Source organism: Enhydra lutris, unplaced genomic scaffold (genome assembly GCF_002288905.1).
Source record: "Enhydra lutris kenyoni isolate GAN:26980312 unplaced genomic scaffold, ASM228890v2 scaffoldscaffold5, whole genome shotgun sequence".
Classification (NCBI taxonomy): Eukaryota; Metazoa; Chordata; class Mammalia; order Carnivora; family Mustelidae; genus Enhydra; species Enhydra lutris.
Window position 1 is genome coordinate 30,844,253 of NW_019154089.1, and position 14,593 is coordinate 30,858,845.

At 41.7% G+C, this 14,593-nt stretch overlaps 1 protein-coding gene across 2 annotated transcripts in view; it reads left to right on the forward strand.

Moving 5' to 3' along the window:
- Positions 1–485: 485 nt before the first annotated feature.
- Positions 486–14,593, forward strand: part of LOC111141196 (T-cell immunoglobulin and mucin domain containing 4) — a 33,273-nt gene continuing 19,165 nt past the window's right edge. The window contains exons 1-5 of one of the 2 annotated variants that reach the window (XM_022493602.1): positions 486–587; positions 5,372–5,710; positions 8,088–8,342; positions 10,031–10,114; positions 11,215–11,298. In XM_022493602.1, coding sequence (XP_022349310.1) covers positions 530–587; positions 5,372–5,710; positions 8,088–8,342; positions 10,031–10,114; positions 11,215–11,298 — 820 coding nt within the window. In that variant the 5' untranslated portion in view covers positions 486–529. The remainder of the gene's footprint in view (positions 588–5,371; positions 5,711–8,087; positions 8,343–10,030; positions 10,115–11,214; positions 11,299–14,593) is intronic. The other variant, XM_022493603.1, reaches the window with a different exon arrangement.

Below are 14,593 nucleotides of genomic sequence, written 5' to 3' on the forward strand. Positions count from 1 at the left end.
TTTCCGTTATTGGGGTAAACGAATCAAAGGTCTGAGTGATGGAGAAACAGGTGAAACAGGCAAAGGGAGCAGAGGCAAATTCTAGGCTAACTTTCCTTTGGCCCCTAAGAGGAGTCCATTTGTAAACAGCTGTCAGTGAGGAGAGTTCATGGCATTTTATTCTGAGCTGCACAGTAGCCAGGAGGACTGTAGCTTGAGCACAGCTCCCACATGCACATACACATCAGCACATGCATGGATGCTAACACACAGGTAGGAAATCCCTCGATACACATGGACAAAGGAATACACATGCAACCTCATGATCTGTGCACACATTTGACATACACTAGTGGCCGGGAGAAAAGTGCTCAGCACATTTTGTCGTACATCCCAGATTCAGGGAAGCCATTCAGGAGGGGGGAAAGGGAAGATTATGAAGCAGAAAGAGAAATGAAACTAAAATGTCCTGCCCTGTCAGCATTCACTGGAGTATAAGAAATGGGCTTTGGATAGACAGACAGACTCCTGGGGCCTGCCAACCATCAAAATGTCCAAAGGGCCTCTTATTCTCTGGCTGCTGATTGAACTTGGGCGGCTTTCTCTGAGTAAGTGTTCTGAATCCTTCCATGCAGGAGTCTCTGGATAGCTTGGCATCCTGTATTGGATTCTCATGGCTGATCAGGCCTCAATAGAGCAGAAGCCTGCTTCATTCTTCCTTCTCTCCAGGCTTCCTTCTTTGAGGGTCTCTCCCCTTTCTTGTTATACAGGATTTTTATCCTGCAACTGGTTTTGGAGTTTTAGGGTGGGATGATTTGTGTTCATATCGGAAAGGACCATTTAAGAAGAAACACAAAATAAAGGGTCAGATGAGATGGGAAAAAGAAATTTCTTCTGCAGGTATTATTAGCACAGTTGGAGTCTGGGGAATTTGTTCTACAAGAGCTCTTATTATAATTCTTACTTTTCCTCTTGATTTTTAGGAGTTATAGTTTGCTTTTTGTTTGTTTTATTTTGCTGAGGATGAGGCTTCAAGGTGAGGCTTCTTTTCTGTGCATTGTTTCCAGGTTTTGGATGCTGCAGATGTATACACTCAGTTTGGGCCAGCTTAGACTTCTGCATCCTGGCAGCATTGGGCAAAATGCTCTGCACTGAGCTGCCCTTGTGTCTTGGTCACTAACCATTAACATTGGGAACCTTTCGAAGATTGCTGTCTCTTCTATGTATAAAATGAGGGGCTTTGGTAAGACCAATTTGAACAATCCATGATTCTGGAACTAGGCAGTATCTAATGTCCCTAGCACTTTTTAAAGTTCATAATTATTTGCACATGATCTTTCAAATATGCTGCATGAGAAAACAGCCCATTCCAAGGAAAACAAATGTATTCTCTCTACCCTTTGAACCTTTGTCATGCTGATTTTTGTCTGACTTTCTTTCCTCTGAAACTACATGCATTCTCAGGTCTCCACCCAAGTGAGGCTTTTCTTGAGCACCCAGAGCCTCTGGAGGGGTTTAGGTGTTTCTGCTCTGAGTTCTTATCTGCCATGGAATCATTCGTTAGAAAATTTATCACCCTGAAGTAACTGATCATTTAATTGCCTCCCTCTCTGGGTACTCTGTAGTTCACCGAAAGAAGGCAGTCCCTGTCACTTTATCAGTGTCTTCACTCTTTATCTTGTCCTGAGTAAGTTGAGGTGTGGAGGTTTCATTATGTTGAAGGTTGCTGGAGTCTAGGTCCACATTTCCTGCTACTGGCCGGACACTGATTGTGTGGGCTTCTCCAACCTTACATGTAGGAAGCTGTACCTGGAGAATGGTCTGTTGCTTGTTTTTCATTTGTGCCTTTTCCAAAATGACTAATTTAAAGGAGAGTGACTGCTCAGAATCACAAAGAATCTGTCAGGGCTGGAGATGCTCTTGAAAGATGCAGAATGAGGGGGCAGCCTGGGTGTCTCACTAGGTTGTGTCTGCATTCGGCTCAGGTCATGATCCCAGAGTCATGGGATCTAGCCTCGTGTCAGGAGGATCCTGCTTGTCTCTTTCCCTCTGCCCCTCCTCCCCCTGCCTCTGTTGTGCTCTCTTGCTCTTTCAAATAAATAGTAAATAAATCGTAAAAAAAAAAAAAAAAAGAAAAAGATGTGGAATGAAACCCTTTATTCTCTAAATGGTGAAGCTGAAACCCAGGTTGGTAAAGGACCTTTTCTGAGGTCACCAGCTGGAGAACGAAACCAGCTGGCACCAGAACCTTCATTGCACCTACCATTTCTCAAGAGGGGAATTGATTTGATGCCAATGATTCCTCTACTCCAAGATCCTTTTATAATGGCAAGGAACAGGTTCCCATCCTATTTATAAATTCTGAAATGTTTGGTTACTTGTACCAATACTTTATTACTTTCATGTGTCATTTGATACTTCATGGCATGTGAAACTCTGAACTATTTCTGAAGCAAGTATTATATATCCCCTTTGTCTTTTGATGATAATGAGGTTAGGATTGTTGTGGATTTCCTCCAAGAACACAAAAGCAGTAACTGGCAGAATGAGGTTTACAATGTAAGCTTAATGAGTGTTTTTCTGCCACACCAAATTGCCTGCTTCCTTTTTTTAATATTAATTTTTAATCAGATCGGTGATATAGAAACACTCTTGGTGAAAAAACAGTAGCCATTATAAAGCTAAAATCCCTTTGACTACTACTTTTAGTCCCAGTTCCTCTTCTCTGATCACAGAGGTGACTGGTACACTGAGTTAGGTGTATATCTCACCAGACATTTTTCTATGCATTTGCTTTCATTCGTCTGTGCCCACCAAAAAAAAAAAAAAAGGCAAATTGTCTTATTTATGTTAAGAGATGCTTTTATATTTTATGTATTGTTATGAATTTGTCCTTTTCATATATTAATAAGGAATTTTCACGTCAACGGATATAGATCTCTCTACTTTTACTAACCTTGGAATGGTTACAGGGAATGAATGATTCATTCATGATTCCTTGGAATGCATATGCCATGGTTCTGCCATTCCCCATGCACGCATTGTTCATTTCACTCATATATACATGAAAGCTGCAGCAAACATTTGCAAATAGGTTTCTTTGCGGATATGTGTTTTTCTAGTGTGCATAACAAAACATAAAATTGCTAAGGCTTAGCTAGGATATACGCATGTTTGGTATTAATGGAAACTGCCAGATTGCCCCATAGTTTGGCTCTATCAATTAACTTCCCATTTTATTCCAGTATACTCCAGTAGTCTAAATCATTTCCTAGGTCCCTGTCTGGCCAACCTTAATATCAATGACATTCTAAATTTTTGCCAGTTTCACTGGTGAAATTTACTGGCTGCTCACATTTCCTCAACTATGCCTGTTTTGTCTGCTGTATCTGGTCTTTTCTTACTGAGTAATAGGATGCCTCCTTCCATACTATGATACTAAGAAAATAAACTGTCCAGTTTCCAGCAGAAATAATTCCTGCACGTATTTGTTATTAATTTTCCAAATATAAGAATAAGTTCACATTGTAGGAGTTACTAGTTTTAGGAGCATATGTTCTGTGTTGTTAATATAGGTGAAAGGGATGACAATGAATTTCTTATTTATTTATTTTTCCTTGTTTTGTGGTGGGCCGAAGGGACTTCCAGAGCATTTATAATCATTGAAACATTTCTACTAGGATGAAATGAAGAAACTGTGATATCAGGGAAGGCTCTAGGCTGCTCTGAATTTGGTGACTCTTAAAGTTTGTGCTCACCTTTTTCTAGAGAGGGATATGTGGACATTCCTGACACTTGAGTTAGAGAGGAACCTGGTAATGCTGGCCTTGTCTTATATAGCTTAGTCGTATAGGTCCACAAAGTTAGTGAATGGAGAGTCTCACAGGAAGTTACACTGGAGAAAACAATAAGCAGGATCTATAGACCCCAGCAGGTGCAGGATGAAGTCCTGATGGTCTGGAGCTTCAGTCTATCTTCAAGAGCATTTTTTGGGGGATGAGGGTATTAGAATAATTGCTGAGGCTCTCTTAAACTACTGGGCTTGATATTTGCAGCAGTGAAAATATTTAATAGATTCTCAGAGATGGAAGTAATCTTAGAAGAGCTTGTCTCTTGGTCCTCAAACAGTGGGTGAGTAGCAAGTGACATCAGAATGACTTGGAGAGGGGCACCTGGGTGGCTCAGTGGGTTAAAGCCTCTGCCTTTGGCTCAGTTCATGATCCCAGGGTCCTGGGATTGAGCCCTGCATGGGGCTCTCTCCTAAGCGGGGAGCCTGCTTCCTCTTCTCTCTCTTTGCCTGTCTCTCCACCAACTGTAATCTCTGTCAAATAAATAAATAAAATCTTAAAAAAAAAATGACTTGGAGAATTTAGTTAGGTATATTTCCATGGCCTCAGAGGTTCTGATTCAGGGTTGGACAATAAAATTTACATTTTTAACAAGCTCCCCAGGTCATGCTGATGAGCAACCAAAGCTGGTAAAGATGACTACTTCATCTTAGAAATAGTGATGCCTTCCATCTTACACAGCTTATCTGGTAAGACTAACCTTCCAGCATTTCTGTATGTCACAGCTGCCATTGTATCTAATTTCTGTGGTCCTTTCCAGTTCTAACATTAACAATGTTTTTAAACTCCACCTAACTTCATATTCTCTAACAATGAATAAATGGTCCAGAGCAATTAATTTCTGCATCCAGTACTGAAAGAAGAGAAGGAAAATAGAATGTAGTTCAAAAGCCTATGTTACTGCCATAGCATTCTCTGGGTGGGAGGGTGGAGTGAGTCCCATTTGAAGCATTTGGGTCTGTAGTACATGCTCACTGCTTATTGAGATACAATGGGTAGAGTGTTGGTTTTGGATCTGCTCATATGAGTTAGTGGAATTGGATTAAAGTGATGGCCTTTTCATGAGAGAAATTTTTGTTTATGGAATGGTACTCAAGATCATTTTTTTGTTTATGGATTGGTATTTTTATTTATTTATTTGCTTTTTTAAAAGATTTTATTTATTTATTTGACAGAGAGGCAGAGGGAGAGGGAAAACCAGGTTCCCTGCTGAGCAGAGAGCCTGTTGCAGGCTGGGATCATGACCTAACCAAAAGCAGATGCTTAACCAACTGAGCCACCCAGGTGCCCCAAGATCAGCCAAAACGTCTTGTTGTGGAGACAAGTCTGGATACTCACATGGGTCAGCTGTTTCCAGTTAGGGTACAAAAGGGTGTGGAGTTAGGGACTCAGCGGCAGCTAAGGATATGTTGGAATTTAAGCTAAAAAGATATACACTACTACTCTTTTCATCATCCTGGAAGCAGCTATCTACACAAATGCCATGTAGCATATTTGAGAGATTTTAGAACCACACAGCCTATTTTTCTCATCTTTCCTCACAGGTTCAGCTGCAGAAGAGACTGTGAGAGCGTATTTGGGTCAGACGGTGACTTTGCCCTGTATATACTCATCCTGGTCTCACAACAGGAACAGCATGTGCTGGGGCAAGGGCGAGTGTCCCAAATCCAAATGCAATAATGAGCTTCTCTACACCAATGGGAAGTCAGTGCTGTCCAAGAAGTCACCAAAATATGAACTTCTGGGCACTATCTGGAGAGGCGATGTCTCCTTGACCATCTTCAACACCAATGAAGATGACAGTAGTGTGTACTGCTGCCGCATAGAGGTCCCTGGCTGGTTCAATGACGTGAAGAAGAACATTCGCCTGCGGTTGATGAGAGGTACGTGCACAAAGGGGCTTGTATCTGCAAAAGGAGATGCCAGCAGTGGATGAGGAATGGATTCAGTGGGTGCTGTTGGGCAGGCTGTAGGTGCTTAAGCATGAGTGGGCAGATGAAATCTAAGATGTGTCTCTATGGCTAGAGGAGCCACAGTAGGAAGCAAATGGCATGGGGGCCAAGAAGACCTTAGAAATGAGTGAGTGGAGGGTACATGGAGAAGACTACCAGTGAATTTCAGGATCAATGTGCAGAAGGCATCTGCTTCTTACCTAGGAGATTGTCACTTTGCAGAAATTTGTGTGCAGTGTTTTCAGATCTCCCAATTTTTATGTGCATGGCATTGATTTTTGCATGTTGCCTAAGATTAAAAAAAGAACTACCGTGTAAACTAAATAAAATGTGTCCATGGGTCAGCTTCAGCCCATCAGCCAATAGTTTGTGACTTCCAGCAGAGGGGAAAGGGCATGAGATTTGGAGACCATCGTAACAGTTTTCAGGTGGCCTTTCCTTCTGTTAATATTAGTTGCTTTTGAAGAAACTGGAAGATGGTGGAACTCTTAAAGATTTGAGATGCATGGAAAGCAGGCTAGGATTGAATTATGCTAACAGTAATCAGCTTTCCTGCTTGTTTGGAATGGAGCCTTTCAGAGTAAGCTCTGTGTTCAACCTGCATCAAAGATGGAAGATTCTTGTGCTCTGTTCCTAACTGGGTAGGCATTTTGGGAGGCAGAGTCATATGCTTATAGCCAGACACTTAACAGGATTCTCAGGGGACTTCAATGCACTCTAGAATTTGAGAACAACTTATATGGATGCTTCTCCTTAGAGAACATTCATACACATTAGTATATTTTTCTCTGAAAGTGACTTTGTGATAAAGAAAGCATTTTTTCTGATTTATTGAAGTTAAATGATGCTAATCCAAGTACTCTCTTTTCAAGCCTGGTATAACCAGCTATTATTTTATAAAATACCTTTTGAACTCAATATCCATGGGTCATTTCTAAGCTCACTGGAATCTGTTAGAGTTAATTGAAATTTGTCATATTTAAGAGAGAGTAGCACATATAGAATAATTGTGGCTGATGAGCCCAAATTCAAATATTAGGGGTCAGTGGTGTTGGCGTAAGTTTACCTATAATATCTGAAAGAGACTATATTCTCAACCCATGTTGCATACTTTGGGCTCACTCCTTTTTTTAGATTTTAATTTTATCTTATTATGGAAAGAACACCTAAGATGAGTTCTACTCAGCAAATTTTCAAGTGTATAATATATTATTGTTAATTACAGGTCAATTACAGGTACTATTCTGTACAGCACAACTCTAGAGCTTCTTCATCTTATTTGACTGAAATTTTATGTTTGGTTTCACTTTTTTTTTTTTAAAGATATTATTTATTTATTTGATAGACAGAGATCACAACTAGGCAGAGAGGCAGGCAGAGAGAGAGGAGGAAGCGGGCTCCCTGGTGAGCAGAGAGCCTGATGTGGGGCTCGATCCCAGGGCCCTGAGATCATGATCTGAGCTGAAGGCAGAGGCTTTAACCCACTGAGCCACCCAGGCGCCCCTGTTTGGGCTCATTTTTTATGCAATTGTTCATTTGCTCACTGATGCAATGTTTTTGGAATACCTACTATGTGCCCAACACTGGGGTAGGTATTAGATTTGTGGCAGAGAACAAAGTAAATACCAGATTTCCCCTCATGGAGCTTGCAGTCAAGAGAAGAAGGTGTTAAACCATAATCGTCAGATAAAATGTGCAGTTAGGAATGCAATAAATGTTGTGAAGGCAAAGTATGGCAGTGCAAAACCAAGAAACCTAATCACAATGGCAGAATATGGGTGACCTCCTTGCAGCGGTGTCCTTTTAGCTGCTACAAGAGGGTTCCGTAGGAGTCAGACTAATAAAGGGAGAGGCTAGGGAGCAACAGGTACAAAGTCCCTCCAAGGTGAGATCACTGTTCAAAGAGATGAAGAAAGGTCAGTGGGCTGGGGAAAAGCAAGAAGAGTAGAGTGGGGACTTGAGATTGTAAAGAAAGAGCAGGATCAGGTGGAGTTTTGTGGGTCAAGTTTGGGGATTGGGTCCTTTATTTTAGGGGTATGGAGGACCCAGTAAAAAGTTTCAAACAGGGGACTGACATAATTATTTGTCATTTAAAAAGATTATTTTAACCAATCTATGAAGAGCAGATTGGAAAGGCCAAGAGTAGAGGTAAGAAACCCAACTTTCATGGGCAGTACAGTGGTTCAGCTCAGGAGACCAGGTAAGGGCGCAGAAATGAAGAGAAATAGACAGATCCCACATATATTTCTATGGTTTCCCTTCTCCTCTGTCTCTGATTGGTACCAGACATATCTTCTACTGGTTACAGCCCCATCAACCAGGCGCTCCACAACACGTCTCCCAACCACCACCACTGCTCTGACAACAACCACAGCTGTGCTTCCAACAAGAGCTATGATTACACCTGAGCTCACAACCAGAACACCACTTCAGACAAGAACCACCACTGCCCTCACAACAGTGGCAACGACATGCCCTCCAGCCACATCAACATTTCTTTCTGAAGCCACCACAGTTCTTCCAACCACTGAGCTTTCCATGGAGGGGACCATCCTCACTGCAGGTACGTGGTACATTTGGCCATTCTTTCCCTTCTGCGGGTCACATGTATCTTGGTCCCTTGAAACAGGGTTCTTTTTACTGAATGGGGCAGTCCAGAGACTTGCTCTTGGATATGTGTGTGTGTGTGTGTGTGTGTGTGTGTGTGTGTGTGTGTGTGTGCGCGCGCGCGCGCGCGTACTGGTTTGCTAGGTCTGTCATAACGAATTCTGCAAACTGAGAGACTTAAGCAACAGTAATTTATTTTCTCACAGTCTGGATGCTAGAAGTCTGAGATAAAGGTCTCAGTAGGATTGATTTCTTCTGGGGCCTCTTTCCTTGGCTTAAGATGGTCACCTTCTCCCTGTGTTTTTACATGGCCTTCCCTCTGTGAGTGTGTGGCCTAAAGTTATCTTCTTATAAGGACACCACTCATATCGAATTAGGGCCCTTCCATATAACCTCGTTGTACCTTAGTTACCTCTTTCTCCAAATACGGCCACATTCTCAGGTTTTGGGGGTTAGGATTTCAACATATGAATTTTGGGGAATATAATTCAGCTTATAGCAGTATGTGTGTGCATGTGTTCATGTGTGTGGGTCTCAGCAAAGGTTGTGGTTTCACTACGTGTTCCTTTTCTTTGTTTTATGGTTTTCTTTTTTCACCCTATTCCCACCCCACCCCACCCCCGCTTTTTTTGAAAGTCAGTTTTTTTGTTGTTTTTTGTTTTGTTTTGTTTTGTTTTGGTTCTCCAGTTGACCTTCCAGGAATTTCAGAGATATTTACTGAAGAACCAGGAAATGTCACCGAGGGTCAGAATCTGGTTTCAGTTTGTCAGGGGCTAAGTCTCTGCCTGGGCAGTAGAGACTGAGGAAAGGTCTCCAGACGCCTAAAATACCCCTTGATGATGAACAAGTTCTACGCTTGCTTGCTTGCTTGCTTATTTATTTATTTATTTATTTATTTATTTGACAGAGAGAGACACAGTGAGAGAGGGAACACAAGCAGGGGGAGTGGGAGAGGGAGAAATAGGCTTCCCGCTGATTAGGGAGCCCGATGTGGGGCTCAATCCCAGGACCCTGGGATCATGACCAGAGCCGAAGGCAGAATGTTAATGACTGAGCCACCCAGGCGCCCCAATTTCCCTTATTTTTTTTTCTTCCTTTTTTCTTTCCTCCCTCCCTTCTGTTCTGTTCCTCCCCCCCCCCCCCTTCTTCTGCCCAATCCTTTTTGATCCTGCGTCTTGGACCCTCATTGAGTTACTAGCTCTATTACTTACAGGGCCTATCAAAGGTCCCACCATGTTTCAACCTCTGATTCCAATGTAATATTAGAAAACCATTAAGAGATAGTGTGAAGTCTTTCTTAGGTGTCCCAGCTGCCTCAGTAAGGCCTAAATAGTTTAAATAGCTTGACGACATTGAATTTACTAGTCCTTGTATATTCTGAGTAGTCATCTAAAGTCCATGAACCATAAGCCAGTCAATTTTTGTATGTATTTTTTATTCTTTTGGCCTTTAAAATAATCATCTTAATATATAATATTTTATAGTTTTCTCCCCTTGAGCCTAAAAATTACTTGGAATCCTTGAAGAAAACCTGAAATACATAAAAAAGCACAAAAGACAACTATAAAAATAGGCCCAAATCCCAGCACTCAGCACAAACACTTATTTTTTGCTCCCTTTTACTGAACTTTTTTTCTCTTCCAGAGTCAGAAACTTTCTTTCTCTCCAAAGACCCTGAGATAAGCACTGAGGTGACTTCTGGAAGCACTGCCTTGCTGACATCCAAGGGTACATGGACAATTTCTTTTTCTTTTCCTCATTTCTTACACTGAGGAGAGTAAAGTATTGTTGAATCAGATGATTAGAGATGACTTTTGGGTCCTGTGTGCCATGAACACCACGTAGGACAAACTGGACAATATTTGTGGCTCATTCACTCTTGTGGCTTTGAGAGAAAGGGGGCTAGGGAGAGAGAGAAAGAGAGGGAGAGAGATTGGGACTGACCTTGAATTGTTTTTGAGCAATTCTTCATGGTAGCACTCTCTGGAATATTTGCCTTTCTGGTTTAGGCGAGGTAGTGCGTAGCTGTCTCATCCTAATTCCAAGCACAAGGATCTCTGTAGATCCCTTTGAGGGATATCCTCACTTGTCTCACTGGCTTTCTGTAGTAGAGGGAGAATTCTTTCATACATGTGACCTTTCATCCATCCCTCAAGCCTTCTTTAGGTATTTACTAGGGCCCAAGGGCAGAGACTACCCTAAAGATAAGGAATGATTTACATCCATGGGGCTGCCAGAGAGAACTGCCCAGCCTTGGCTCCCTCTTCTACTCCTTTTTGCCAGGGGTCTCTGGCCTCGGTTTCTTCCCAGGTGAGTTGGAGAGCTGTATAACTTCACGCATATAATGGCCATGGCTGAATGCCTCAAGTAGAAGATATTACTTATGGGGTTATAATCAAGTAGAGGGAAGCAGACATCTATGGAGTGTAAAAAAAATCAATCAGTTCTTAAATTAGTACAGTATAGGGAGGTAGTATGATGGGGGATCATGTGTGTGCTCTGGAGTCACAGTGCCTGGGCCTAAGTCCTGCTTCTTATCTGTTGTGTGACTCTGGGAAAGTTATTTTGTCTCTCTGGGCCTTGGCTTCCACATTGGTAAAATGGGACTAATAACACCCATCCTTGTCTCTTTCTGAGGATTAAATGAGAGCATGCACGGAGATCACTTAGAACACTGTCTGACATGTACTACATGCTCAGTAAACATTGGCTTTCTTTTATTTTTTATGACAGAAGTTAGTTTAGGGGGCAGTGAGGCACCAAAAATAAATAAAGAGAGGTATTTACTAAGTTTGTTTTCTCTTTTCCTTTTTTTTTTTTTTCTTCAGAGTCTGAAGCCTGGTTTTTCCAGTCAACATCCCAGGCCTCCATGTGGGAGACGAGTGACCCAGTGACTTTTCCTCAGACAGGAGGTAAGGGGCTGTGCTCCTGCGTGGTTTTGTCTTTGGCCGTGAGAACAATCTGATCTGTCATCTGCCTGCTTTTCTTGGGATTCAGCTCTTTTGGTTCCATTGTGGTCACATCCTCTGTCTTCCCACAAGCTAGGATGAAAGTGAAATGTGCTAACATCTTCTGAGCTGGCTTCTTCCCTCCTCTGCCTCATTTCTGAAACCCCTCTGTTGGGATTCCCCTTCTTCCTTAGCTGTTTCTGTCTTGAAGGTAGAAGTGCCAGAAAATCATTCATTCATTAAAAAAAAAAATTAGTAATTTATGGTAGATTGCCCAAATACTGCACTAATGTATTTTTGTTAGGGAGACATAAAAAGAGTAGACAACAATTCTCTTGACTCCCTGTCTTGAATCTCAGCCCTTCCTCTGAGATAATCATTGCTATTAGTTGAAAAGAAGCATTCTTCAGATCTTTTTCTATTTGTTTATGTGTGTATACAGATATAGAAAAAATTCAGCTTTGTTTTGTATGTGGATTTTTAAAAAAATTCTGTCCTAGTGTACACAGCCTTCTGCGTTTTGTTTTATTCATTTGACGTTATATATTGGACCACTTTCTTTTCCAGTTCGTGTAGATTTGCTTCATTGTGTTAAATTGCTGTATGGTGTTTTATACTATGGATACTTATAGTATCATTGCCCACTAAGGGACATTGAGGTTGTTCAAATAGCTCATTACCATAAGTAGTTTGCAGGGGTCATCCTTGTATGTGACAGTTGCCTTAAGTGTCTATGCTGGTGTTTCTATCACTAGGGGGGTGACTAGAAGGAGAAATGCTAGGCTGAAAGAAATGTCCACTTTTAAATTCAATAGCCATTGCAAAATTGTCTTCCGGAAAGGCCTTGCCAATTTATTTTCCCATCCAGAGAGTGTCTGCCCTCCTACATCCTTCCTACACTTGATATGACCATTTGTTTAATTTTTTTTAATCTCCCAAGGAAAAAATGTCATCTTATGCTTTTTGCTGTTCTGATTAACAAAGAGTTTGAGCATCTTTCTATATGTTTACTAGCTAGAAAATGATAGTTCTTTAGCTCTGTGAAGGAGGCAATGGGACATCACTCGCAAAGGCTCAGAAGACACAATCAGAGGGGACATACAAGAGTGAGTGGAGGGGGAATACGTTTTGAAGGAAGACTATAAGTCAAGATGAAATGCAAGGCTGATCTCATGTTGAAAAGCTTTGGCAGGTGCTACCTTTTCCAGCAGCAAGACAGAAAATCTGGACTAGTTGTGAATTGAAGGGAAGCTAGATGCCCAAGTTCCAAATCTTCTTTGTCCGTGGTGTGGGGTAGAGGTGGGGGCCTATTTTCTGGCAGAAGGGAAGGTAGCCACTGGAAAAATCATGGAGGCAAGGACTTTTCAAAATGTTACCATTCATTTCATTTAAACTCAGACTTACCTTACACCGAATTGCAAGGGAACAAGAGGTCATCTTGATGTTTTACCCTCTTCTGTAATATCCCTGGTAATTTCATTTCTCTCTTCCTTGATAAATCCCGGAGGAGAGAGAACCCTCGCCTACACCGCTGAAGAGGAGCTTGTTATAAGAAGGTCTATCTCTGTGTTACCTTTAGTTGTTATGGAAGAAACCAGGATTTTACTGAATGCGTGTTACGTGCTGGTGTGGAGCCAAGCTCTTCTCATGGGTCACTTCATTCAATTCCTTTTTAGCTGATGCTCATATCCCTGTTTTGTGCAACTTTCCCAAGCCACACTGCTCTCAAGTGCAGGTGTAGGAAGTCTAGCTCTGAGTTTGTGCATATACATACATACATACATACACACACACACATATATACACATACATACATACATACATATACATATATATACACATACATACATATATATACACATACATACATATATATACACATTTATTTATTTATTTATTTTTGCCTCCCCTTCCATTTTGAAATAAAAGGTTATGTTCATTTCCTTTACTGTCCTCTCTTCCCATTGATTTTTGTCACGAAAACTTCATAATCATCATTGCACTTCCCACCTGCTGAGGACTCGATTCTGTATCAGATGATGTAGGTAGAGTGTTTTGTGTGCATTTTCTGATTTAAATCTCACAGTGACCTGATTGGGTATAGAGAATATCCCCCTTTTACAGACAAAGAAATGGAGGGTCAGAGACATTATTAGAGAAGCTGCCATCCACTGAAGTCTCTGTTTTAACCTTGTGCATGTTAAGTGCATTACTTCAGTTGACTTTTCACAAAATCCTAGGAGATGGGTACCATTGTCACCTCCGTTTCAGAGCCCGTAGCGGTTATTAACTCATCTGGTCAATGACAGCCTCAATGTAACCTGTGTCTGTTCAACTGTGATGCAGGTCTGACACCATGCTGAGCGGCTTTCTGCTCCGCCACGCTTCACCCAGTACCCTCTGCTGGAGCCACTTACAGAATAATTCAGAATGAATCCTACTTCTTCATCTGCATGAAAATGGTTTCAACTCATTTCAGAGCCCACATGTTTCTGTGGGTGTTTTCCCTTGGCTAAATATCCCTGACCCCCTCCTCATTTCTTCATGTAATTTTGGACGACAAGCCTTCCGTAAATGTGGGCTGGTTTGAATCCTTCAAGAAGATCTGGTCAAAATTATTATTCCCTAAAATTAGCATAACCCAGAGTGACAATTCTTCATCCTCACTCCATGGCTCCCTAGAATGGAGTTCAGAGATGTGGAGTGACTTGCCCACGATCACACAGCTGGGAGAGGGAGAGTTGGGAATCACACCTAGACCTCAGGGATTTTAAACTATGTCCAGGGCTCCTGGGTGGAGTGTCTATGGATGGGCTAGAGGGTATGAACCCCATGAAATTATACATATCATTCTGTGTATATATGTGCACACACATTTTTTTTCGGAGGGAAAAGTCTAGGACATTTCTTGAAATTCTCCAGGAATGCTACAAAGCTCCAGATGGTTTGGAACCATAATTCAAACACAAACAACAACAATAAAAACACTCATAGGTGTCTTCCCTCAGCTAAAGAGAGTCTGTTCGAGGAATACAAGCTCTGACCCCTCCAGGTGCTTAGGGACTCAAATCATTCTGTCCAGCCTGAGCGTTAATTTCATTGCTTTCTTGGCAGCTAGACAGGAATGTGTGAAATGGTCCCAGATTGTTCCATTAGGATCTAGTCTCTAACTAGGGAGGGACTCTGAATCTGTCATCAATTAGCCTGGGATCAAGTCTTCTGTTGATTATGCCTCTGGTCCTTCTACTGCCTCAGTAAC